This window comes from Emys orbicularis, chromosome 11, assembly GCF_028017835.1.
Source record: "Emys orbicularis isolate rEmyOrb1 chromosome 11, rEmyOrb1.hap1, whole genome shotgun sequence".
NCBI classification, from domain to species: Eukaryota; Metazoa; Chordata; order Testudines; family Emydidae; genus Emys; species Emys orbicularis.
In genome coordinates this window covers 43,983,644-44,011,101 of record NC_088693.1, presented here as the reverse complement: position 1 = coordinate 44,011,101, position 27,458 = coordinate 43,983,644, and the positions used below count along the sequence as shown (strand labels likewise).

Sequence of the window (27,458 nt, the reverse complement as noted above, 5' to 3'; positions counted from 1 at the left end):
CAATTACAAAGTGTACAGTGCTCACTTTATATTATTTTTATTACAAATATTTGCACTGTAAAAAAGATAAACAAAAGAAATAGTATTTTTCAATTCACCTCATAAATCCACTCAGTCCTACTTCTTGTTCAGCCAATCTCTAAGACAAACACATTTGTTTACATTTATGGGAGGTAATACTGCCTGCTTCTTATGTACAATGTCACCTGAAAGTGAGAACAGGCATTCGCAGGCACCGCTGTAGCCGGCATTGCAACATATTTATGTGCCAGATATGCTAAACATTTGTATGCCCCTTCATGCTTTGGCTTGTAGGTTCTAAAATTTTACATAGTTTTGTTTTCGACTGCAGTTGTAGAATTTTTTTTAACATTTGTTAATTGCACTTTCACGATAAAGAGATTGCATTATAGTACTTGTATGAGGTGAATTGAGCAAGGGACCACAATACATTTAACTAATTCAATTTTAACTGATTCAATTATTAGAAATTGTATGTATCCCCACTTAAAAAAATAAATAAAAACTAGGGATTTTTGCATTACAAATGCACACTTCTTGAGGAGATACCTAAAGGAAACAACCTCAAAAGAGCCAAAGAAGTAAAACTTTTACTTCATTCTGATAAAAGGTCAAAAAGATTATACAGTTAATCCTCTAATTTTTATACTAGTTAAGAGGACAAAGCATCTTCACTATCCCATGTTACAATATAGCTACAGGCAAAAGCAAGTCTACTTGCTTTCAGTCTTCTGGTGATTCATGGAGTATGGGCAGAAGGGACTGTTCTGATTATCTGATCTGACCTGCTGCATAATGCAGACCAGGGGTCGGCAACCGTTCAGAAGTGGTGTGCTGAGTCTTTATTTATTCACTCTGATTTAAGGTTTCACGTGCCAGTAATACATTTTAACGTTTTTAGAAGGTCTCTTTCTACAAGTCTAAAATATATAACTAAACTAAACTATTGTTGTATGTAAAGTAAATGAGGTTTTTAAAATATTTAAGAAGCTTCATTTAAAATTAAATTAAAATGCAGAGCCCCCCGGACCGGTGGCCAGGACCCGGGCAGTGTGAGTGCCACTGAAAATCGTCACGTGTACCATAGGTTGCCTACCCCGATACAGATCACAGAATTTCATGGAGTAATTCCTGCATCAAGCCCATAACTTCTGCTTGAGCAATAACATCTTTTTTAGAAGATACTCAATCTTAATTTAATACCTTAAAATGATGGAGAATCCAACATGTTCCTTGGTAAATTATAGAGTTTAAGGACAGAAGGGACCATCAGGTTAACACAGACCACCAACACTCACGCTAAACCCAATAACCTAAATTAGACCAAAGTATTACAGCCCACAGGAGACTAGACTGTTACATGCCATAGGCAGAGACTTGGCAGGACAGAGGTGTACCAGTGAAATGACAGGGAAATGATTAACTGAGACATACCAGCTAATCCTGGCAAGCGACTCGCACCCACACACAGGAGAGCAAGGTGAAAACGTCCTAAGGTCACTGCCAATCTGACCTGGGGGAAAGTTCTTCCCAACCCCACATATGGTGATCAGTTAGATCAGGGGTAGGCAACCAATGACACACGTGCCGAAGGCGGTACGCGAGGTGATTTTGAGTGGCACTCACACCGCCCGGGTCCTGGCCACTGGTCCAGGGGGCTCTGCATTTTAATTTAATTTTAAATGAAGCTTCTTAAATATTTTAAAAACCTCATTTACTTTACATACAACAATAGTTTAGTTATATATTATAGACTTATAGAAAGAGAACTTCTAAGAACGTTAAAATGTATTACTGGCACGCAAAACCTTAAATTAGAGTGAATAAATGAGGACTCGGCACACCACTTCTGAAAGGTTGCCGACCCCTGAGTTAGACCCTGAGCATGTGAGCAAGAATCAGCCAGCCGAGTACTGGAGAGAGAATGCTTGGTGCCACCTCAGAGCCCTGGCCCTTCTGGTCCAATGTCCCATATCCAGCTGTGGCCACCCCTGATGCTTCAGAGGAAGGAGATCAATAAACCAAAACACCCAGAACACACTGGGGGGAAGAAAGGGGAGAAAATCATTGCCCTCCAAGTGGCCAGCTGAAACCCTGAAGAATGAGCATTTAGGACATAAAACAAACCATAAGTGACTCCCCAGGGCTGCTAAACCCTTCCCCCCAATCAGATCCCTAAATTTGTCCATCTCTCTCTTAAAACTTAAGTTGTTTGCCCAAAACTCCTATTGAGTTTTCTGGAACCTCACCCCTCTGATGGTTAGAAACCTTCTAATTTCCAGTCTGAATTTGTTCGTGGGCAATTTATAGCCATTTTATTCTTGTGATAACGTTGTCCTTTAGCTTAAATGGCTCTTTACCCTCCCCCGTATTTACGAAAGCTATCATATCCCCTCTCAGCCTTCTTTTTGCTAAGCTAAACAAGCCAAGCTCTTCCAGTCTCCTTTTACAAGATAGGCACTCCATTCTCCAGATCATGCCAGTAACTCTTCTATACACCTATTTCTATTTAAAATTAATCTTTTTTCAACACAGGTGACAGGTTACACTGCTCTACAGCCAAAATGCTTCTGAAATAAATGTAATCAAACTTTACTAATTCTGGGTCACTGAGAACGAAAATGATGCTTAAAATTGTTGATTGGCTTTAGTTTTCAAGATATGCTATTGGGTCAGTATATACAACCCTTGACTTGGGAATGGCGGAGGATAAGAGTTATAAAGGGAAGGGATCTCAATTTAAACCAGAAATGACTAAAATACATCTTTGACTGGATCTATGAATAAATCTATGACTGGGTTTGGACAGTACTTGCTTTTTAGGCAAAACAATGAATGATGCAATCTGAAGCTGGTATTGCGTCATACATGATAAGAATTGCATCATGTTATTCCTAGAAGTCATGGATGATGCAATCATAACGAAGCTTACATCACTCTGATGAACAAATTGCCCTACATCAGCTCTAGAAATCATACAGTGTCGTGCTCTCTTATTTGTCAGTGTTTGATTTTGCAAAGGGACACATTTCTGTTTAGCCAAAGTGAGCAGAGATGCCTCGTACTTGTGTGAACAGTGCAGATAACTTCTGCTATGTTTGTGGTGAAGTGACTTTTGCATCACAAAAGCGCAGTATAACCACTATGGTTAAGAAAGCCTATCACCTTTATTTTGGCTGCAAAATTGGAGATCAGGACAAGAGGTGGGCCCCACACATATGCTGCAACATTTGTGCAACAACTCTTCGCCAGTGGTTGAAGAGGAAAAGGAAATCTATGCCTTTTGCAGTGCCAATGATTTGGAGAGAGCCAACAGATCATACCAGCAATTGTTACTTCTGCATGGTGCCTCCAGTTGGGAAAGGTGTGTCAAAGAAGAAAAAGTGGACTGTGCATTATCCAAACATTCCATCAGCTATACGCCCAGTACCCCACGGAGAAGGGCTGCCGGTTCCTGATGCACCAGAATCATTCTCACTTGAGTCAGACGAGGAAGAGGATGAAACTTCTGGTCCTGAACCATCAATGTCACAGGACCCACATTTTCTTCCATCCTCCTCCTCTGAACCACACCTCATAACACAAGGTGAGCTGAATGACCTTGTCAGGGATTTCGAACTACCCAAGAGTAAGGCAGAGCTGTTGGGCTCCAGACTACAGCAGTGGAATCTCCTGGCAGGTGATGTTAGGGTTTCCATGTTCCGCGATTGTCAAAAGGATCTTGTCCCATTCTTCTTCATGGAAGGTGATCTTGTAGCCTGCAACAACATCGATGGTGTGATGGCAGCCCTCAACATCGTTCACGATCCAGATGAGTGGAGACTGTTCATTGATTCATCGAAGACGAGTCTTAAAGCTGTTTTACTGCATAATGGCAATGTTTTGCCATCAATTCCAGTTGGTCATGCAGTCCATATGAAGGAAACCTATGACAACATGAAACAACTTTTGAGGTGCATAAACTATGACCAACATCAGTGGCAGCTTTGTGGCGATTTGAAGGTTGTTGCTCTCTTGCTTGGTCTGCAGACTGGATACACAAAGTACTGCTGTTTTCTCTGTGAATGGGATAGTCGTGCAAGAGATTCCCACTACATCAAGAAAGATTGGCCACTCCGACAGTCATTGGCGCCTGGGAGGAAAAGTGTTCAGCATCCACCACTTGTTGAATCAAGGAAGATTTTGTTACCACCCTTACACATCAAGCTGGGTCTGATGAAGAACTTTTTCAAGGCCATTGACAAAAACACAAGCAGCTTTCAAGTACCTCCGTGGAAAATTTCCAAGGTTAAGTGAAGCTAAGATAAAGGAAGGTGTCTTTGTTGGTCCTCAGATTCGTGAACTTCTTTGAGATGATGCATTTGACCATGCACTGCGTGGCAAGGAAAAGACGGCATGGAAAGCCTTCCAGTTAGTGGCAATAAATTTTCTCGGAAACAACAAGGCAGACAACTACAGGTTGTTGGTGGAAAACCTCCTCAAGGCATACAAAAGCCTTGGTTGCAACATGTCACTAAAGCTACATTTTTTGCACTCTCATCTAGATTTTTTTCCACCGAACTGCGGAGCAGTGAGCGACGAGCACGGCGAGCGATTTCACCAGGACATTGCAACAATGGAGAAACGCTATCAGGGCAAATGGAGCCCATCAATGCTTGCAGACTATTGCTGGACAGTGACAAGAGATGCTCCATTTAACGAATACAAGAGTCAAGCCAAGAAGCGCTGAGTAGACACTGAATAGGACTAAACTATGTACATAATAGTTTTTTGCCTTTTGTTTCATAATAAATTTTATTTATATAACCCTTTTGCTGATTTTTAAAGTGTTACATAAACAGGACAGGTGAAATATTATCATGTAAAGCAACCATAAACACATGAAAAGACCTAGGTTTACAATTTATGATTAAAACTCTACTATCTACACAATATACATAGACATAAAATGTAAAAACTTAAATATCTTAGAAACAGTAGCCAGTTGTTTTAATTGTCATATTTGAATTCAGCACATCAAAATACATAATAAATAGCACATTTTATCTCTGAAGCAGACGACTTCTCAAAAATTGTAGACCAGTGTTATCAGAATTAAAAATTTCATTAAAGTGAATGTTTAAAATGAAATATACACGAGTTAAGAGGCAAGGTACTGTACATCTGGGGTCAGGGGGTTACAGGTATCGTTATGGGGGGTTACAGGTATCGTTTGCAAGGATGTAAAGACACATACATATCACATAACCTGCATAGACCCAGATTGGGGTGCAAGAGTTTTTAAATTGTCAGTGGATAAGTGGGCTCAGGTACGCCACCCATGGAATGAATAAGGAGCCCAAGTCAGTATCGGTGTAGCAGGTAAGTACATGGGTGGGGTACCCTTGGTCTGTCAGGGAAGGAAGTGGGTTATTTCCCTGGTCGGCGGTCTCGGTTACTCAGTGTGGTATTGACGGTGTCCTGTGATGTGTTCCGTATAAATGTCTCTGGACCACCTGATGGTGTCGGACACCACAAGCTGTCTCATGAGCCGGGCGTAGCGTCGACCAACTCCGCACACTCTCAGAACTGGCTCGTTGTGGGGGTCCCAGGAGCCCAGGGCTCCCACGATCAGGGCGTGTATCTGGACCTCGTAGCCCTGGGCTCTCAGGGTCTCGGCCAGCAGAGTGTACTTCGACGTCTTCTGTGCTCGGGCCTCATGGAGGGCCGGTGACCGGTTTTCAAAAGGCACCGTGACGTCTACGATGAGGACCTTCTTTTCTGCCTCCATCACGACGATGTCGGGTCGCAGTCTGCTGTCTGTCCCGGGGATGGCGGAGTCGAGCGTGATCTTCCCCAGGGATGGCTTTCACCAGCCGGTTTTGGATGGTGTTGTGCCGCTGCCGCCAGGCTCCAGAGTGCTGTTTGCATCCACACAGGATGTGGGGCAGGGTCTCATTTGCATAGCTGCAGTTCCTGCAGCGCTTGTCCTGGTTGCCGTGGCAGACTGCTCTGTTGAGGGGAACACAGTTGAGTAGGGCCCTGTGGACGAACCGCCAGTCGGCGAACCTGGTGAAGCTGTCCCCGGGGAGGAAGTGGTTGCTGGCGTCCCACTTGCTGGACACCTCGAACACCTTGCCCTGGTCCGGCTTCCGCTTGAGGTTCTCGGCATAGTGGCAACAGATGGTGTCCTTCAGGGTCCGTTCCGGCATAGCTTTGGCGGTCGGGGTGACGATGGTGTGGTCCTGGGTCTTTAAGCATGGCACCAGTATTCCCAGCTCCTGGTGCTCCTCGCACCACTTCCAGCAGCAGCCGATCCTCTTACCCAGGCGTCTCAAGGCGTTGCGGGCGCGGGACCAGAGAGAGGACAGGTCTCCCCCCTCTCTTCTGAACTCAGCCTCCAGGGAGCCGCTGAGGTAGGTGGCGATGTACTGCTCAGAGGGGGCCTTGGCGATGCGTTTCCTGACCACGGCCCGTACGGCTTCCTGTGCGATGCTCCTCACTGTCGGGTCTGGGCACGTCAGGAGGCGGAAGGCATGGGTCATCACCGCCACGTCGCACAGGTCACCCATCCGAGGTACGTTGGCGCCACCCTGCAGTACACCATATTCTTGTACAATGAGTCTTACAAGTGCCTTGTACAATGGCATTAATACTCCTCTCTCTCTCTCCTGGAAATGCCTTGCCTGATACATCCTTGGATTGCATGTGCCTTTTTCACAGCCACATCACTTTGGTGGCTCAGTCATCCTGCAATTGACCCACAAACCCAGGTCTCTCTCCTCCTGTCACTTCCAATTGACGAGCCCCCAGCTTGTAGCAGAAATTCTGCTAATTTAGTTAATCCTAAATACATGAGTTTGCATTTTGTACTATTAAATTTCATCCCATTTCTGTCACTCCAATCTTCAAGGTCATCCAGATCTTCCTGTATAATATTCCGATCCTCCTCTGTATTGATAATGCCTCCCAACTTTGTATCATCAGCAAATGTCATTAGCACACTCCTACTTTTTGTGCCAGGGTCATTAATAAAAATATTGAATCAGACTTGTCCCAAAATTGATCTTTGAGGAATTCTAGTAACCTCCCTTCAGTCCAATAACTCACCTTTCAGCACAACCCACTGCCTGCTTCCCTTTAACCAGTTACAGTAACTCCTCACTTAAAGTCATCCCGGTTAACATTGTTTCATTGTTATGTTGCTGATCAATTAGGGAACATGCTCGTTTAAAGTTGTGTAAATCTCCCTTCTAACGTTGTTTGGCAGCCGCCTGCTTTGTCCACTACTTGCAGGAAAAGCAGCCCGTTGCAGCTAGCTGGTGGACCGGCAGCCCCTATCAGCTCCCCGTGCAGCAGCTGCCTGCAGTTCAGCTATGTCCCTCCCCCCACTGCCATGTGCTGCTCCTGCCCTCTGCCTTGGAGCTGCTCCCCGAGACTCCTGCTTGCTGTGCAGGAGGAGGGAAGGAAGAGGGGGGCTAATGTCAGGGTGTTCCCCTCCCTCCTGCACCCCGCTTACCCCATCTTCCATAAAGCAGGGCTCAGGACAGAGGGAGCTTGCTGGCAGCAGCTGCGGTCTCAGCAAGCTGATCTAATTAACAAGGCAGTGTACTTAAGGGAAATGCGCATATCTCTCTCTACACAAGGCAGCAGGAATGGAGGCAGAGGAATACTGTCATTTAGCAGTAAGGGAAATATCCCACCCTCTGACTCCTCCACCTCAACCAAGCTTCACAATCATCACCACTGCGTACCAGTATTAAATTGTTTGTTTAAACACGTGTGTGTGTGTGTGTGTGTGTGTGTGTGTGTGTGTGTGTGTGTGTGTTAGTCTTTTCCCTCATTTACATTAATTCTTATGAGGAAATTGGATTAGCTTAACATCGTTTCACTTAAAGTCACATTTTTCAGGAACATAACTACAACGTTAAGTGAGGAGTTACTGTACCTATCCACCTTACAATTCTTGTACTGCACCCCATCTTCCAATAAATTCCCATGTGGCACCATGTGAAATGTTTTACTGAAGTCCAAGTACACCAATTTATGGCACTTCCCTTATCTAAAAAAAATCAGTTATTTTCTCAAAGAATGAAATCATATTAGTATGGCATTATCTACCTTTGGTAATCACAGGCTGCATTACATTTCCTTTACCATTTACCTCAATGAATTTAATTATTCTTTCCTTCACAATTTGTTCTAAAGGCTTGCATACTGCTAAGATCAGATTAACAGGCCTGTAATTGCCTGGATCATTTTTTCCCCTTCCTTAAATAGAGGCCTGAAGTTAGCTATTCTTCAGTCATATGGTTCTACCCCAGACAGATGTATTGAATATCCTTGCTACTGGACTAGCAGTCTCATTAGCCAGTTCTTTCAGCATTCTGGGGCAGAAATTATTCAGTTCCCCTGATTGGAGTGCATTAAACACTAAGTTTTTCTTCCACCTCAGATGTGGTAATTTCCATTTCTAGACACTTTTTCATCAGCCGTACTCCTTCAGGCACATGTCCCATAGTATTATTCTTACTGAAATCAGAGGCAAAAATATTCATTTGGTTTTGGGGCCATACCTAGATTATCTCTAATTTCCTTTCCATCAACACTACAGTGCAGCCGAACCGCATCCTTCCTTATTCTCTCATTATATTTTTTTTAAAACGATTATTTTAATTTTCTTGGCAAGAGCTAATTCAGTTTGACTTTTAGCAATTCTCTCACTTTATTCCTACATTTTCTAACCTCCACAACTTAGCTTTCTTTGCTGATCAACCCCTTTTTTCATTCCCTATAAGCGCTCTGCTTACTCCTTTTTGAGCTGGTTATTCATCCAGCTTGGGCTGGTGCCTTTGCATATAAGATTTTTTCCTTTGCTTGGGATTAAAATTTCAGATAGTTTTTATATAGTTGATTTGAAGAAATTCCAAGCCTCTTCCACATTTAAGTTCTTGAGCTCTTTAGTCCAGTTGACTTCTTTAACTAACTCTCTTAAATTTCCCAAACTCTGACCTTTTGAATTAAAAAATGGTAGTTGATTACCTGATTTTGATTATCCTTCCATTTAAACTGAATCATTTCATAACCACTCAATCCAAAGTTACTTCCTACAGCTCTTCTAGGATGTCCTTGCTACTTATTAAAACAGAGTCTAAAATTGTATCACCTCTTGTTGGTTTGGTGACACTTTTATGAAGTTTTCATCGATCACATCTAGAAATAACTAGGCCCTACCAATACAAGTAGCATTTATTCTCCAACCTATATCCAGGAAATTAAAGTCTCCCATCATGACAATTCCCTCTATTTCTCTCTACTATTGAAGAGATCTCTATCCACATGTGAATCTGACCCTGGGGGGGTCTATAGCAGACCCCTAACACAATCCAAATACAATTCTTCCCCAAAGAGATTTGGACCCGAACAGGCTCTGTTTTGTCCATACTATCACTTCATATTCCTTTAGTTTACTGCTTCATTGATGTACAATGCTACCGCACCACTTTTACCTTTATTCCAGTCTCTAAACAGTACATACCATTCAATAGCTATATTCCAGTCACGAGTGCTATTCCACCATGTTTTTGTAATCCCTGTAATAGCTGTTCTAACCCTCCTGCTCAGATGTCCTATGGAAAAATAGTTAATGGCACTCCTATTTATTTTTGTGTGCAAAATTATGCTAAAGTTAACTCCAAACTTTCCCTACAAAGGTCAATGTACAGTGACTCAAAGGAAAACCTCACCATCATCTAAAAGATACTCTAAACAGTACTTCTAATTACAAACGTATAAATCACTCATAAAAGGTATCAATTACACAACAAGCCATTATCTTGATAATTTCATGACACAAAGACAGACAAAGAAACAGCTTTCTATTTTAAAGCATTGGAATTCGATCCATTTCAAAGTTCGTAGAAAGTTTCAGAGTTCAACCTTTTTCCAATGCTTTCTAATGGGAAAAATCATTAAAATGGCAGTCCTTATTGAAAGACAACCGCCTCAGTTATTCAGTGGAGAGAGAGAAATAAAACCACTACTTTTTCAAAGTTAGAAATTTCTTTTAAGAAGAACAGGAACTTGCACAGATATGCAGCATCTTCCTAGAACATCTATGCTAGTGTGCTAAACAAAGTTAAATAAACCAAAATGTCCACCACCCCCCCCCCCCCCAATATACATACATATATTTTTTTCAATAAAAAAGTTTTACACTTTTACACAAACTGTGACAGCAATGATCAAATTGTGCCTTGGATGCCTATTTTAGCCAGATTCCTAAACCTGCATGCCAGAAGTTCAACATTTTAGGAAAATCTATAGCTGCTGCTCAAAATCAAAGGATCAGGAAGCTAGAGTTACAGAACACTGAAAATGCAATCTGAGAGGCATAACAGTTTAAATGTTTTATATCGTCTGCTGTAAGAAAACAAAGAACTTGTTTCAGGCTGGGGGGCGGGGGAGAGAGAACAATGACCATATTTAATATATTAGAACAGGGGTGGCCAACCTGTATCTCTGGAACCACATGCGGCTCTTCAGAAGTTAATATGCGGCTCCTTGTATAGGCACCGACTCCGGGGCTGGAGCTACAGGTGCCAAATTTCCAAGGTGCCAGGCGGTGCTCACTGCTTATCCCCTGGCTCTGCCACAGGCCCTGCCTCCACTCCACGCCTTCCTGCGCCCTGCCAAGCCTGCCATGCCCTCTCAACAGACAGGACCCTGACCTCATCTGTGACACTTAGCTTCTTAACTCTGCCAAGCTCCATCAAAAAGGAGCCTGAAAGACAGATGGCTTTAAGCCCCAAACTTCTTTATGGAGCAATCTCTGCCTGAGGAATGGAATAAAAAGCTTCAGTAATAACCTCTAATAGTCACAATGTAAAACCATTAGACATAAGTAAAGTCGATTTATTATACCCTTTCCTTCTTTTAAATCCAAGCAACCCCAGATCCCTATTAAACCCTTTTTCAGAGGCACCCAATATTTACCTCCCTACTTGAGTCACGCACGTTGAAGACCAATGATCAGTGGCACTTTGCCAGTCTGTATTAGCTATCGCCAAATACTAGCTATCACACTCCACTCCTTCAACTCCAGTTATAAGTGGCATGAGTAATTTGACAATTTGATGGGCAATTAAGTATGGAATTGAATCTAGCACCTGAATTGTCTTGCCTTTGCTTAATTCATAATAGGAATTCATAATTTTAAATAGTATTCTGGCTGGTGTGCTACAGAATCTAGAGTGACAGACCTCTCACAATGTGCAACTCATCACCTGTTTTCCAGGTCTCATTCTTTGGTCTTCCAAAAGATCTTTCCTAAATGGATTTCCCATTTTACTAAACTACAGGAGCACTCAGATGCCCATTATCCCACAACTAAACTTTACTTCCATGGTCTTACTGATGATAACCCGTCCCTCCTACCTTCGGGGGAGGTGAGGAAGAGCCTTCACAGTCTTTATCTTATCTATATCTCTCACCAAATGATAGTGGAACACACACAATTTTGGTCTTCACAGATGCACATATGGAGAAATTCCTTTCCATTCCTTACCAGGAGAAATAACCTAGACCTACTGGGTAGGATTTTCAAAAAAAATACCTAAATGATTTTGGAGCACAAGTTCCATCAATTTTCAACAGGACTTGTGCCTTAAGTCAATTGGGTGCTTTTTAAAAGTCTCTTTCATTCTCCCTTTTCTGGGAAATACTACAAGACATATTTACACTATGGATTTCCCCTAGATGGCCCAGAAACTTTTGGGTTCTCACTTGTCTTTCTTCCTTCTTCTAAGATCCACTTTATTTACCACTTTCCTCTATTTCTTCTCTTTTCTCAGACCTCAGATCTTTGGACTTACCTACCACCATTGTGACAGGTGGTGTTCTTTAGTGAAAGAATGATAGAGACTGATCTCAATCATATCCTTTATTTTTCTATATTTTCCCCTCTTTAAAATGTTCAGCATTGATACATTATAAGTACATAAAGTTAATCATTTTCATATGGTTGTCCAGACTGATATTGATCAATTGGTTTATGTTTAACTGTATATATTTAAAAATAAACAAAAGTTTTATTTAAAAAAATACCTACTAAAAATTAAAAATATGCTTTTGGGCAGTGATCTTACATTCCAAATTTATCATGAAGCAAGTTTTTAAAGACAAGTTATAAATTGCTTAAAAACTGAGGTTAGAATTGAAATGTTACCAAAGAATAACAGAGGACCCACCATTTAAACTAGCTGAATTTTAGTTTACATCCAGACGAAGTACTTACCCATGAGGTCAGTAAGTTCTTTGACGTTTGTTAGATTCTTCTGCAGGTGAATCTGCCAACATTACTTTAAGCCTGACACCATTCACAATCTTGCCATGTAATGCAGTTATGGCATCGCTAGCACTTGTTCTGTCTGCAAACTTAGCATAGCCCACATTTTTTCCTAACACAAGGTAAACTTCTATAAGATGTCCAAACCGACTTAAAAAAAAAAAAAAAAAAAGGGAAGAAGATTGTTAGGCCACATTCTCTAAGCACTCCCTCAATAAAAATCACCCATATCAGTGCTTTACCCAACATTTAAAACAAAAAAAACAAGTAAACCTGATCGACATCATGATCACTACAGGTGGTGTGGAAGTGACACTTTGGTAGTCCTTCTGACAACTTCAGAAAGGATGTCTGTGGGCTAGTTTACTTATGTGAGTGGACTATATTTGTTCACTTGTGATTTACATTTGAGAAGACCTCAATAAAGTGCCTTAAAAATAAATATTAAAAACTTATCATAGAAAGTCCTACTCTCCCAAGTCACCTGAGGGCTCCAAGGCAGGGGCTGAGGCAGAGAGAGAAGAAAAGACAAAATGTACTTATATGTAATATAAGTTATGTCAGGTCATAATATAGGATGCAAAGACCATGAAGAATAGCTTCCTTTCCCTTCAGACTCTGACTAAGGTAGTCCAGTAGCCCAAGTAGGTACATTTCAAATTCCACACAAACTGGAACTGGGTTTTTCTTTTTGTCTGTTTTTAAAAGTGGCTTGACTTTTAAAAAGCGCTGTCCCTCAGTTACGCCAATAGAGCTGGCAGATATCAGAATGGGGGAATGTTGCCATGTCCCTTAATACATACAAAATAATCCAACAAAGTTGGTAGAGCAACTCTAAAACGAGTTTTAAAAAGGTGAAATGGGCAAAAATTGTCTCCCAAGTCTTTGATACCAATATGTTGGGTACCCTCAAATGACTTTTGGAGGCAGGCCAGTAGTACAAATAAGATTACATTACTTCAGGTCAGGTTTTAATTATACCAGAAGCAACTTCCTGAATCTATATTGTTATGCAGGTTTCCCACGATCTCTCAAATAATAAGCAGTTAAAATTTCAAGCTGAAATAGATATGTGATACCATAAGAGCATGAAGTACTAAAGCTTTCTGCAAATAAAGCGTATGAAACTGATAACTTGACTTCAGGGTTATCTGCACATCAGGTTTAATAACTGGCAGCACAATATTGACATTTGTTTGGAAATGGACCATAATTTATTGAACATAAGAATGGCCACAATGGGTCAGACCAATGGACTTAACTACCTTGAGTAATTTTGTATCATTTGCAAACTTTGCCACCTGTCTTCCAACAGTGGCCAATGCCAGATGCTATTAACAGAACAGGGCAATTATCAAGTGATCCATCCCACATCATCCAGTCCCAGCATCTGGTAATCAGAGGCTAATGTCACTCAGAGGATGGGGTTGCATCCCTGACCATCCTGGCTAATAGTCATTGATGGACCTATCCTCCATCAACTTAACTAATTCTTTGTTTGAACCCCATTATAGTTTTGGCCTTCAAAACCACCCTGGCAACAAGTTCCATAGCTTGACTGTGCATTGTGTGAAGAAGTACTTCCTTTTGTTTTAAAGCTGCTGCTTACTAATTACAGTAACTCCTCACTTAAAGTCGTCCCGGTTAACGTTGTTTCATTGCTGATCAATTAGGGAACATGCTCGTTTAAAGTTGTGCAATGCTCCCTTCTAACGTCGTTTGGCAGCCGCCTGCTTTGTCCACTGCTTGCAGGAAGAGCAGCCCGTTGCAGTTAGCTGGTGGGGGCTTGTAACCAGGGTGGACCAGCAGCCCCCTATCAGCTCCCCATTCCCGTAAGTTCCCTGTGCTGCAGCCGCCCAACAGGCTAGCAATTGCCTGGCAGTTCAGCTGTCCCTCCCCCTACTGCCACGTGCTGCTCCTGCCCTCTGCCTTGGCGCTGCTCCCAGAGACTCCTGCTTGCTGTGCGGGAGGGGCTAATGTCAGGGTGTCACCTTCCCCCCCTGCTCCTGCACCCCACTTACCCCATCTCCATATAGAGCAGGGAGGGGACACAGACGGAGAGAGACAGAGAGAGCTTGGGGCAGCAGCTGTTGTCTCAACTTCCTGACCCACTTAAAAAGACAATGCACTTAAGAGTCGGTCAAGCTTACTCAAAGGGGCAGTGTGCATCTCTCTTTCTCTCCCCCACACAAGGTGTGTGTCTGTCTCTGTCTGCTATGCTGTCTCCCCTCCCTCGTGTTCGTGCCGCCTTGTGTGAAAGGCTACATTAACAACGTGTTAACCCTTGACGGCTCAGCCGAGTGCTAGTTCATCATTTAGCAGCAAGGCATTCCCTGGGAAATATCCCTCCCTCTTCTACCCTCTAACTTCACCACCTCAACCAAGCTTCACAATCATCATAGCTGTGAACAGTATTAAATTGTTTGTTTAAAACGTATACTGTGTGTATATCTATAGAATATATAGTTTTTTGTCTGGTGAAAAAATTTCCCCTGGAACCTAACCCCCCCTATTTACATTAATTCTTATGGGGAAATTGGATTTGCTTAACATTGTTTCGCTTAAAGTCGCATTTTTCAGGAACATAACTACAACGTTAAGCGAGGCGTTACTGTATATTGGGTAACCCCTGGATCTTGTGTTATGTGAAGCAATAAAACACTTCCTTATTCACTTTGTCCATACCTTTCAAGATTTTATAGGCCTCTATCATATCCCCTCTTAGTCCTCTTTTTTCCAAGCTGAAAAGTCCCAGTCTTTTTAATCTCTCCTCATATGGAAGCTGTTCAATACCCCATATCATTTTTGTTGCCCTTCTCTGTACCTTCTCAAATTCTAATATATCTTTTTTGAGATGGTGCGATGAGAACAGCACACAGTATTCAAGGTGTGGGCATACCATATAGTGGCATTATGATATTTATTATGCCTTTCCTAATGGTTCCTAACATTGTTAGCTTTTTTTGACTGCCACTGCATATTGAGCAAATGCTTTCAGAGAACTATCCACAAGGATTCCAAAATGTCTTTCTTGAATGGTAACAGCTAATTTAGACACCATCATTTTGTATGTATAGTTGGAATTATGTTTTCCCAATGTGCACAACATTGCATTTATCAATATTGAATTTCATCTACCATTTTGTTTCCCAACCACCCAGTTTTGTGAGATCCCTTTGTAACTCTTCAATGCCAGCTTTGGACTTAACTATCTTGAGTAATTTTGTATCATCTGCAAACTTTGCCACCTGTTTACTCCTTTTTCCAGATCATTTATGAATATGCTGAACAGTACTGACCCCAGTACAGATCCCTGGGGGACCCCGCTATATCTCTCTCCACTGTGATCATTTCTTCTGACCCTTTGTTTCCTTTCTTTTAACCAGTTTTTGATCCATGAGAAGACCTTCCCTCTTGTCCCATGATTGTTTACTTTGCTTAAGAGTTGTCTTGAGGGACCTTGTGAAAGACTTTCTGAAAGTCCAATTACACTACATCAACTGGATCACCCTTCTCCATGTTTGTTGACCCCCTCAAAGAATTCTAAAAAGATTGGTGAGGCATGATTTCCCTTTACAAAAGCCATGTTGACTCTTCCCCAACAAATGTTGTTCATTTATGTGTCTGATAATTCTGTTCTTTACTATAGTTTCAACCAATTTGCGTGGTACTAAAATTAGGCTTACCAGCCTGTAATTGCAAGGATCGCCTCTGGAGTCTTTTTTTAAAAACTGGCATTACATTAACTATCCTCCAGTCATCTGGTACAGAAGCGGACTTAAGTGAGTGATAGGTTACATATCACAGTTAGTAGTTCTGCAATTTCATATACGAGTTTCTTCAGAATTCTTCGGTGAATACCATCTGCTCCTGGTGACTTTCTACTGTTTAATTTATCAGTTGATCACTTGTATTTGCTGTGGGCTGTCTCACGATTATGACCTGGTTTGATTTCAGTGTTTATTCTAAATTTTTCAAAATTTATTCTACTACTATTGAAGTTATTTTAATCACTAAATGGTACCTTACCAGAATACATCCTCCAACACATTTACAGGTAAGGGACGAGGATAAAACACTATGAAAAGCCTTTCCTTCATAGAAGTCTCAGGTGGAACCTTTTTTTTGCGTGATGGAAGTACAGCATCTGTTTGGGGCTGAGATAACGGAGAGCTAGGACTTCCGCTGTAAGGTTGCTGAAACAAAAATAAAATGTAACGAAAAACGTAACTGATGAAAATAAAGTGAAAATTTCCATTTTATCTGATTTAGTACTCTGTTACTGTTGTAGGACATTAAAGTCCTGGATTACATATGGGCTCTCTGACAGCCACATGATTAACTGATGTGTTTTTCTTGGCTACCTCCCTGACAGTATTTTTCCTGGGCAATAAATCCAGTTAAGATCATACCACCTTTAAAGAGTACAGAAAAGCACAAATCAACCCACCACACTTCAAACAAACAAAGTCAGCTCCTAAAGCAGTCACAAGGGTAAGAGAAAAAAAGATGGGACACGATTGCTTATTGCACATTTCAAGGTTCTGTAACAACTGAGGAGAAACAACATCAAAAGTATAGAGTGTAGTTACTTACAGAAGATGTACGTTGCTGACCAACTAGATTATTATGTGACACCATTGATGACACCTGTGAAGTCACCAGCTGTGTTGCCATTTTTCTGATGTGGCTGCAAGCAGAAATAATCAGACTGTCTTTACAGCAAAAAGTAACATTACTATAATCTTAAGAAATTCACATGACAATTCGTTTAAAATCAAAGTTTTCAGAGAAAGAACTGATCAAGAAAACATCTATTCAGTTTTCCTTGATATGTGCTGAGAACATCCAGGAATAAGTAAATTGTTGCAAATTTATGTGAGTACTCTTGTTAGACCCGGAATACACTGAGGCCTGGTCTACACTAACCCCCCAATTCGAACTAAGGTACGCAACTTCAGCTACGTGAATAACGTAGCTGAAGTCGACGTACCTTAGTTCGAACTTACCGCGGTCCAGACGCGGCAGGCAGGCTCCCCCGTCGACTCCGCGTACTGCTCTCGCCGAGCAGGATTACCGGAGTCGACGGCGAGCACTTCTGGGTTCGATTTATCGCGTCCAGACAAGACGCGATAAATCGAACCCGGAAGTTCGATTGCCAGCCGCCGAACTACCGCGTAAGTGTAGCCAAGCCCTGAGATACCTGTATCCCAATGTTCTATACTCTTTTCCTATAACATAGCCTTTCAGTTATCACTGTTGCTTTAATAGACAGACAGAATATACAAACCCAGCTCATGGAGTTAAACTCAGCTCTTTACGTTGCCTGAGAGAAGTAAAAATGAGTTTGCTGGAAACATTATTTCTTCCCTATAATTTTCTTATCCATTTTAGACTCATAGACTTTAAGGTCAGAAGGGACCATTATGATCATCTAGTCTGACCTCCCGCATGATGCAGGCCACAAAAGCTGACCCACCCACTCCTGGAATAATTCTCTCCCTTGACTCAGCTGTTGAAGTCCCCGAATCATGATTTAAAGACTTCAAGTCGCAGAGAATCCTCCAGCAAGCGATCCCTGCCCCATGCTGCGGAGGAAGGTGAAAAACCTCCAGGGCCTCTGCCAATCTACCCTGGAGGAAAATTCCTTCCCGACCCCAAATATGGCGATCAGCAGAACCCCGAGCATGTGGGCAAGATTCTCCAGCCAGACCCGCATTGACCATTGATACTAATTACCTGCGATGGCACGTTATTGACCTATTGACTAAAATCACGTTATCCCATCAAACCATCCCCTCCATAAACTTATCAAGCTTAATCTTAAAGCCAGAGAGGTCTATTTTGATAGTGAAGGTAAAACAATTACATTTTTTGCTTGGACTAGCAAGATTTTATATTTTGCAAAGCTAGAATAAGGCAAACCTCTTCACATTTTACAATTGTGCGACTCTTGGAATTAGGTATTAACAGAAGCATTAGAATGGCTTTACAATATGGCATGCTGGCTCAAACTACATGCACTTCCAAACACCCAAGTTATGTATTTTCTCTTAAAGAGGACATGCTGACGAAAAAATATTGGGCTATGCTTACTTTGGGGGTTTTGTTTTCTTGCTTCTTATGATACATAAACAATTTTTATTCTACTTTTTTTAACCTTATAAATATCAAGAGTATTAAATCACTGGCCTCCCAGGTTTGGCCGAAAGTCTCCTGGAAGAATTTGAGCAAAAATAGCTCCCCCATCACTTAACTGAGCAAGAAATTACTCCTGGGGGAATTCTGCGCCACTAGTATACATGCGCAGAATTTATGTCCCCCACAGATTTCTTTGCTTCCCCGCAGAAAAGTTACTTCCCACCTCTGTGCAGCCAGTGGCCTGTGCTCCCCAATGCCATGCTGAAGCCTCCACATTTATTTGACAAATAAAATTTGCATAATTTTGCAGAATTTTAAGATATTGTGTGCAGAATTTTTAATATTTTGGCACAGAATTTTTAGGAGCAGAATGCCCTCAGGAGTAAGAAATGGTGTTGAATCTTTAACAATGATTTTTCATTCTTTGTCAGGTGTTTTGGTCAGGTCATTATCCATCTTCAATTCCCTTCCCCTGATCTGCGCAGGTCCCACTTCCTTGGTACTCACGCTGCCAATATCCTATTAGCTCTACAGTCACCCAGAGTCTTCCAGGAAACAATAGACAAAAACCTGCTTCTAATATAAAACCCACCACCCCATTCTCAGACTTCTTTATACATCGCAATCTGGTAAAAAAGGTTTGGTCACATTTTACAAGTCATCTTAAAATAAAAGGAATGTTTTATCTTTTCTTTTCCCTCTGTCTCTTGAAAAGTAGCAGCAATGTTTGGTGTCTCAAAAGGCCTTTTCTGGGATTGTGCCCTGTGTGGTGTAGTGAAACCCCACTGTGGCCTGGAAAGGGGTTAATAGTCAACTAATTACAGTACAGGTACAACAGATTACCTAATTAGTTGCTTCCCAGCCAAAGGGGCAGGATGGGAGGCATCAGGTAATAATTTAATGGACACCTGGGCCTCATAAAAGGGGAGAGAATTCAATCTGAAGGGAGGAACCACAAAGACTCTCATGAAGAAGCCTAAGCTAGACTCAGCAAGAGAATAGACACCTCAAAGAAATATTTACCTCGCCTTCCTTGTCTACCTCAAGGAGACACTTTGAGGGGCCAGTGCTCGAGGCCAAATCTGGAGAGAAGACTCCACAGTAACTAAGGAAGAGACAGAAGAGACAGCCCAGGAGAAGAGCAGATTGATTGAGAGTGTTTTGGGACATTAGTTTGAGCTTTAGCTACCCCAAAGGGATTGGACTTCTGGAGGGCTGAGTTGTGCATGTGACATTGCACTCCATATGATTTTATAAAAATATGCTAATGAGCATGAATATAATTTAACTGGAATATGCTTCATGCAAAAGGTCTCTTGTAAGGTATCATTACAAAGCTTATAATCTGAGTGTGGTCATCCTATTTGTATAAATGTATCATTCTTGTATCTGAAACTAGAAATATGAAATATAACTGAGGTCCTATTGTAATTATGCAAAAAGTGTGGGCCATTAATGGTGGTTTGGAATCTTGATGGCTCCCATCAACTTGGACAATTGGTGTAAATGGCTCTGTTTACTTTCAAGCCTTCCTGTGAGTCAGGCCAGGAAGAATGAAGGCTTGGGGTCTCACAGGACATGTGACCATATCACCTAGTACTGGAATCCATCTAAAACCTGGGGCTTTTCCATTTAGAAGGAGGGGTGGGGACCCAGAAAGACAAAAGATTCTCGCCTTGTGCCAAAGCTTTAAAAGGGAGTGGACCAGAACAAAGGAGAATCCAGTCATGAGAAATCTCCAAGCTACCACCTGAGCTGGAACAAGGACTGTCCCAGAGGAAAGGATTGGGCCCAGACTAGGAAGGAGTCCAGTCTGTGAAAGAAGCTTATTGGAACATCTCTGAGGGTGAGATTTTATCTGTAATCAGTTTCTTAATGTATTAGGCTTAGACTTGCGTGTTTGTTTTATGTTGCTTGGTAACTTACTTTGTTCTGTCTGTTATTACTTGGAACCACTTAAATCCTACTTTTTATATTTAATAAAATCACTTTTGCTTATTATTGAACCCAGAGTTAGTGACTAATACCTGGGGGAGCAAACAGCTGTGCATATCTCTCTATCAGTGTTATAGAGGGTGGACAATTTATGAGTTTATTCTGTATAAGCTTTATACAGAGTAAAACAGATTTATTTGGGGTTCGGATCCCATTGGGAGTTGGGTGTCTGGGTGCTAGAGACAGGAGCACTTCTTAAGCTGTTTTCAGTTAAGTCTGCAGCTTTGGGGCACGTGGTTCAGACCCTGGGTCTGTGTTGGAGCAGACTGGTGTGTCTGGCTCGACAAGGCAGGGTTCTGAAGGCCCAAACTGGCAGAGAAAATGGGCTCAGAGGTAGTCTCAGCACATCAGGTGGCAGTCCCAAGGGGGTCTCTGTGACCCAACCCGTCACAGTGCACAAAGCAGAGGGGGGGAGGGATAGCTCAGTGGTTTGAGCATTCGCCTGCTAAACCCAGGGTTGTGAGTTCAATCCTTGAGGGGGCCATTTAGGGAACTGAGGTAAAAATCTGTCTGGGGATTGGTCCTGCTTTGAGCAGGGGGTTGGACTAGATGACCTCCTGAGGTCCCTTCCAACCCTGATATTCTATGACCATCAAGGGACATAGGAGACAAAGATTCCTGTAACTTTGCCCCCTGATACCAGGAGGCATTGTAGTGGTGAGTGCACACCATAGCACCCTGAAATATCTTACATTTCAGAAGCATCCACTATAGAAACAATGTTGTACAGTGGTAGGTTTCATTTTCTTGATTTTTCCTTTTCCCCTTGCCTTTATAACAATTTTTCAAAGAGAAACACTGCTCTCCAGAACACAGAATTACAGCTTTTCACCTATGTGGGTTGGTACTTACTCCAGTCCGTTGCTCCCATCTTCAAGGAAAGCAACACCTAGACGATTTCCAGGAGGATATTCAAAACCATGTAGCTTGTATTTGGCATATATAGCTGATGCTGCAGTAGTATACTGAATCACAGCATGCCCTAAAGATGGATGAAACATACCAAGATAATGTAGAAAGAGTGTAAGTTGAAATCCTCAAAAGCACTACTAAGAACAAAGTGTACTCAAACAACACAGCAGGGTACAACACCAAATTAGTCATAGGCACTCAAATACAATGAAGTCTTTTTACTTCATCATCCAACTCATCTTTAGCAAAATCCAAAAACTGGGTGACTGAACAAATCTTTACAGCTGAACCTGAAAATCATCTGATATTACTTCCTTTATAGAATGCCTATAAAAAAAACCTCCAAAAGTTAACAGATATTTGTAACCACTAATTTGTACACAAATATTTTCCTTTTTAAGTGTAGTTATTTTCTGAAATAAGTGATTAAAATGTAGGGTTCCTGTTTGTTGTATCAATGATTTCCATATCAAATTTGTCAGCTTAAAAGCAGAGGTAGTTCTTGTAACCAGCAATTTAAGCCACTATGTTCTTTTGGATCATGCATCATCAATACTAATAATTCTGTACCAGCAATTTAGTTAACAATACTATTGATTATAATATAATCCAGCTCATTCTCCCATAGCTAGCCCCACAGAGCCAGTATAGCTAACAGGCTTAAAATTGTAAAACCTTATTTTAAGATGGAATCCATACATTACTTTGAGGGCATGATGAGAATTCAACAAAGCAGATGCATGTTTTTTTTCCTTAACAGAAATCCTACCCATCTTTGATAACATCACATCTGATGCAGAATCTATTAAGAAATAGCTTTCATTTGATTTTTGACTTCTGAGCATATGAAATGTAGAGATGCTGTGGGTTGCTTCCCCACTTTGTAAATATTAGGACCCCTCAGGGATCTAGTTAGGGATAGGATGTAACTGTTCAGTCTAATAGGTCTGTTCAGAGGAGATGTAGAGTAGAACAGCAGCGTGCAGGACCAAATATATGTATCTTCCACTGCCAAAGGGCTACATCATTCTGTATTGAGAAGGAAGAGGAAGGGAAAATAAAATATTTTAGAGTTAAAACAGTAGAAAGAAAGAGGTTCTTTTTGTTTTGTTATTTACCATGGTTAGTATGCGGATCTTGCTGAACATCACAATACTCCAGTCCTGGGACTAGATCAAAGAGGAAGAACAGCTGCTCTTGTTCGAAGGGGAGTCGCGATACCACTGACAGGCGTTTGGAAACGGATTCTCGAACTCTCGTCTGACTCTTTTCAAAACTACCAAATTCTGGCTGCCCTTCTCAAGAACCAAAATAAGACACATTACACGTCACTATACTATTTACCTTGACCATTTCAATAAAATTTTTCTAAAACATTTCTAGGACCTAAGTCATGTTATAAAAAAAAAAAAAAAAAAAAAAAAAAAAAGGACATATTTATTTCAGACAACCAATGCAAAGGCCAAATGTAAAAAAACCCTGAACAATATAGAAACTAAATGTCTGAGTTAGAACCAACAACCAAAAACCTGGACCTACTATTTTAAATGTGTCTCCATTTTGCCTCTCTCTGAATATACCTCTATTTCCATAACACTCTTTCCAGTTTCTGTGTGATCTTATCCAGAATTACCAGTCACTGTTAATGTGAAAAGTTATTACTTACCAAAGGGAAACACACTCCCTCTAGGTTCATGCCCCATTGGCTCCTGCCTCATACTACTGCTACTACTGTAATATTCACATTCAGAGGATTCAGACGGCTTGTTTTTAGGTTCAGCCAAAATGGCCCTGTAACCTGGAACAAGTAACCACATATTTCAAATTTCATCATGTATTTTTCAAACATCTGTGACTAGAAAATGTTCTTTAAGCATTGTATTGAAAAGCATTACAGACAGCAAAATCAGTTACTGTTTCTTTAAAAAAAACAACAACAACAGCTATCCTATCACTCATGAAGACTCATACAATTAGAAGATTGGAAGCAACATAACCCATTATCTATTCCATTCAGAAGTACAGTACCCAAAGATCATCTTGGAAATACTTGACAGAGAGGCAAGAAGTAGCTGGACATCTATGCAGCCTCAGCCTACCTTTGCCTACCAAGATCTGTGCTGAATTAGGCACTTCACCTGTGTAAGCTATTTGGTCTGGTCTCAGACCATCTAACTCCTTTCATTCTGACCTCATGGACCCAGGATTAAAGAAAAATACTAAATTTGTTAACAGGCTGATATAACCTTAATTCTCATTAAATGAAGTTTTTGTGTGTCCTAATTTTAGTTAGGAATAAGATATTTAAGACAATTATAAAAAATAGGTGCTTAATTGATATTTGTGATTAATTGGGCACTACATAGTCCAAGACTACACAATTCATTTATTTCACTATATTAAAAACATACCAGTCCACTGTTTTGGGCACATCTTTATAAAGTATTATACAGCTTTTAGATACTGGTTTTAACTGTTAACTCTAGACCACAACTCTCTCAGAACTAAACTTTACCACACCTTGTTTATATTAATTTGTTTGCAAATTTGTTCTCTAGCTTTTTGAAGGCCCATATAGGAAGATTTGAAGAACATTCTTTATTGAAACCACAGTAACCACGTCAGCACTACTGATCATCTAATATGTTCAATAAGGCTTTATGCAGAATATTGGTGTTTCCTCTTGGCTGTGTGTGTAAAAGGATAAAAAGAAAAACATTGCAGATCATCTGAGGAGCATGAAGCACTACAGAAAGGTGTATTTTATTATTCCCATTTTACAGAGGGAGAAACTAGGGCATGAGAGGTTATATTAATTGCCAATGTCACAGGAATTCTAGTTCTGTCAATCCTGTGCTCGAAGCACTAGACAACAACTTTAACTGCAACAAATGTTAAATCATAAGACTAAGTGTGCTATATTCTGAAAATAGTGAAACATGGTATTATTAGTATCAAATGCAGTTTTGTTTAAATAGCTGTAGTCACAATACATTTTACTGTTGTGTTTGTGCATTATTATATATTCCTTTTATTTTGAGCATCCCCTGAGAACTTCATAAAAGTTCATCTGCATAAAAAAATGTGTGTGTGTGTATATACACGTACATGTATGTGCTGCACTACAGTCAGGCTATTTTACATCAACAGAAGTCACTGTAGTTCATTCCCAAAGCCCTTTCACTGTTATTACTTTAAATCTAAGACCTTAATCCTGCAAGTACTTTCACAGGTGACTAGTCCCACTGAACTTAATGGTACTACCTGCATGCATTGTTTGCAGTACTAGGTTCTGCAACGTCTGGCCACCAATGCATTTACACCATAAATAATTTTGCTCCTAATAAAACCGAAGCCAGAGGCTGCCGTACTTGAACCTACACTAATGAGTTCACAGTTTCTCATAATAAATGAGTGGGGGGGGGGGGGGGAAATCAGTCACATTCTTACTTCGATCACACTCTTCTATTGCAAGGGCAGCTTGGGATGGTTTTAAATACCTCACATAGCCCAAACCTTTACTTTCTCCTGTGGTCTTCTTCTTAATAATGCTACAATATTCAATGTCTCCATACACCTAGGAGATTTAAAAATTGTAAAAACAATTTTATCCAACATTTCTGAAGTTCATAAAAATTTTACATTTTAATCTACTGTCAAAAATAACCTGAGAAAATGCAGTTGGATATAATGAATAACTAAAACTCAACTAGTACCTTAAACTTATTCCTCAGATCTTCCTCTGTATAGGACTTCGGTATCTTAACAAAGATGCGTGTAAGCTCTTCATCTTCAACATCTCGGTGGCTTCCGGAAGCTCTGGACTGGGCAATGAACACCTAACAGAGTTAAACACAATGTTAATTACTTGAGAAAAGTGTAAATATACATGAATAGTCAGGAAAAATAATGTCTTCAAATAGCTTTGTGTTTATATTTGCATTCTCTGACTACTCCTGTGGCAAAAAAGAAAAAAGTTGCCTTTCACTGTAGATATACTCTGACAAAAGACCTGCCTGCTGCAAACATGTACATCTGTACACAATCAGGGACCCAGATGGAAGACCAGCCCACATGCTCCCACATGAAGAATTATGGTTCATTCTTCAGTTATTATAACCCATCTTCCAAAAGCCTGTCACAAGTTAAGCACTTGGGAGCAGTGTAACTGGCTGGTCAATGAGTTGCACCAGTGTTGTCTGGCTACCCTGCCTCATTCACAAGACCTGGGAGGGCAGGAAATTTTGAAAGGGCACCTACGCATGGTGGAGGAGGAAGGACATGAATACCTAGGCTGGCCTACTATTAGCAGCATTAATGCTGGCATAGCTGGCTCTTAAAGCATGCACTGATGTACACTGTAGCAAAAGGATGGACTACTTCATAGCAGATCCATGATTGTAGCCATTTTGTTTAAAAAAAAACAAACATGGATCACTTAACGATTGCCTGCTCTGTTCGTTTCCTCTGAAGCACCTGGCATTGGCCACTGTCGGAAGACAGGATACTGGACTAGATGGATCAGATGGGTCTAACCAAGTATGGTCATTCTCAGGTTCTAAAGAAAATAAAAAAGTCTAACAAGTAGCATACTAAAGCCCTGATACTGCAGTGTGTACTAACTTGAATGGGAATCCACTTATGTGGGGCTCAGCATAGGTCAAGACCTAACTTCTCAGTCATAATTATACTCAGAATATAGTTTTCATGTATATTGCACCTCTCTTCAGAGGATTACAAGACACACAAAAACTAGTTGGAAAGTAACCTCGCTTTAGAGATGGGGAAACTCAATCACAGCTGTTAAATGACTTGCCTAAGGCCATACAGCCTGTGGCAGAATAAAGAATAGAGTCCTAAGCTTTTAACTCTCAGGGTTTGTCTACACTACAAAATTAAGTCGACTTTATCTAATTTGACCTTGAACCTCCGAATTAATTAAGTTGATTGTGCGTGTCCACACCATGTTCATTGTCTCAAAGGAGTGCGTCCTCACTAGCAGTGCCTACATCGATGCACAAAGCAGTGCATCGTGGGTAGCTATCCCAAAGTGCAACTTGCCGCAGTGTGTTTTGGGAAGTTTGTGCAATGCCTCATGGGACCAAAACATTGCTGCAGGGGAGAATGGGAACATTGCGTTGGCACCCCATGATGCACTGTGCTCCCTCCCTCATATCAACGGCAAACAACCCAGTGGTTTTCATGCCTTAAAATCGCCACGCATACGCCATAACCCCAGAAGCATGGAGCCTGCTCAGTTGTGCACGCTTGCTGTGAGCATCTCAAACACCTCGCGCCTTCTCCTGCAATATTTACAGAACCGAAGTAGGGTCTGCCACGCAGAATGTAGCGATGTCCTGCAAGCAGCCCTGCTGCAAGCCATTGGGAAAAAAACAAAACAAAACAAACAAACAAACAAACACCACACAATTCAAAGTTGCTGCTGGAAGTCACAGAGCAGCTGCACTCTGTTGAGTGCCATTTCTGGTCCCGTGAAGCAAGCACTGACTGGTGAGACCGCATCGCTTTGCAGGTATGGAATGACGAGCAGTGGCTGCAGAACTTTCGAATGCAGAAGGCCGCCTTCCAGGAACTTTGTACAGAGCTTTCCCCTGCCCTGCAGTTCAGCAACACAAAATGAGAGCTGCTCTGACAGTGGAGAAGCAAGTGGTGATCGCTATTTGGAAGCTTGCAATGTCAGACAGTTACCAGTCAGTGGGGAATCAATTCGGAGTAGGTAAATCAACCATGGGAGCTGCTGTGCTCCAAGTGTGCAGGGCCATTAAATCGACTTCTGCTACAAAGGGTAGTGAGTCTGGGAAATGTGCAGGACATAGTGGATGGTTTTGCCACGATGGGGTTCCCTAATTACGGTGGGGCAATAGATGGCACGCATATCCCCATCTTGGCACTAGACCACCTTGCCAAAGAGTACATAAACTGAAAGGGATACTTTTCAATTGTGTTACAAGCACTGTTGGATCACAGGGGGCATTTCACTGACATCACGCACATCTTTAGAAACTCGGGTCTGTTCAAAAAGCTGCAATCCGGGACTTTCCTT

The 27,458-nt window shown here is 41.3% G+C and overlaps 1 protein-coding gene across 2 annotated transcripts in view; it reads right to left on the bottom strand.

Moving 5' to 3' along the window:
* The window catches only part of RBM45 (RNA binding motif protein 45), a 34,294-nt gene that overhangs the window by 2,097 nt on the left and 4,739 nt on the right, over nucleotides 1-27,458 (bottom strand). The window contains exons 2-9 of one of the 2 annotated variants that reach the window (XM_065413472.1): nucleotides 25,111-25,233; nucleotides 24,845-24,971; nucleotides 23,061-23,192; nucleotides 22,513-22,692; nucleotides 21,335-21,464; nucleotides 16,943-17,036; nucleotides 16,376-16,542; nucleotides 12,296-12,496 (exon numbers count right to left, since the gene is read on the bottom strand). In XM_065413472.1, coding sequence (XP_065269544.1) covers nucleotides 12,304-12,496; nucleotides 16,376-16,542; nucleotides 16,943-17,036; nucleotides 21,335-21,464; nucleotides 22,513-22,692; nucleotides 23,061-23,192; nucleotides 24,845-24,971; nucleotides 25,111-25,233 — 1,146 coding nt within the window. In that variant the 3' untranslated portion in view covers nucleotides 12,296-12,303. The remainder of the gene's footprint in view (nucleotides 1-12,295; nucleotides 12,497-16,375; nucleotides 16,543-16,942; nucleotides 17,037-21,334; nucleotides 21,465-22,512; nucleotides 22,693-23,060; nucleotides 23,193-24,844; nucleotides 24,972-25,110; nucleotides 25,234-27,458) is intronic. The other variant, XM_065413473.1, reaches the window with a different exon arrangement.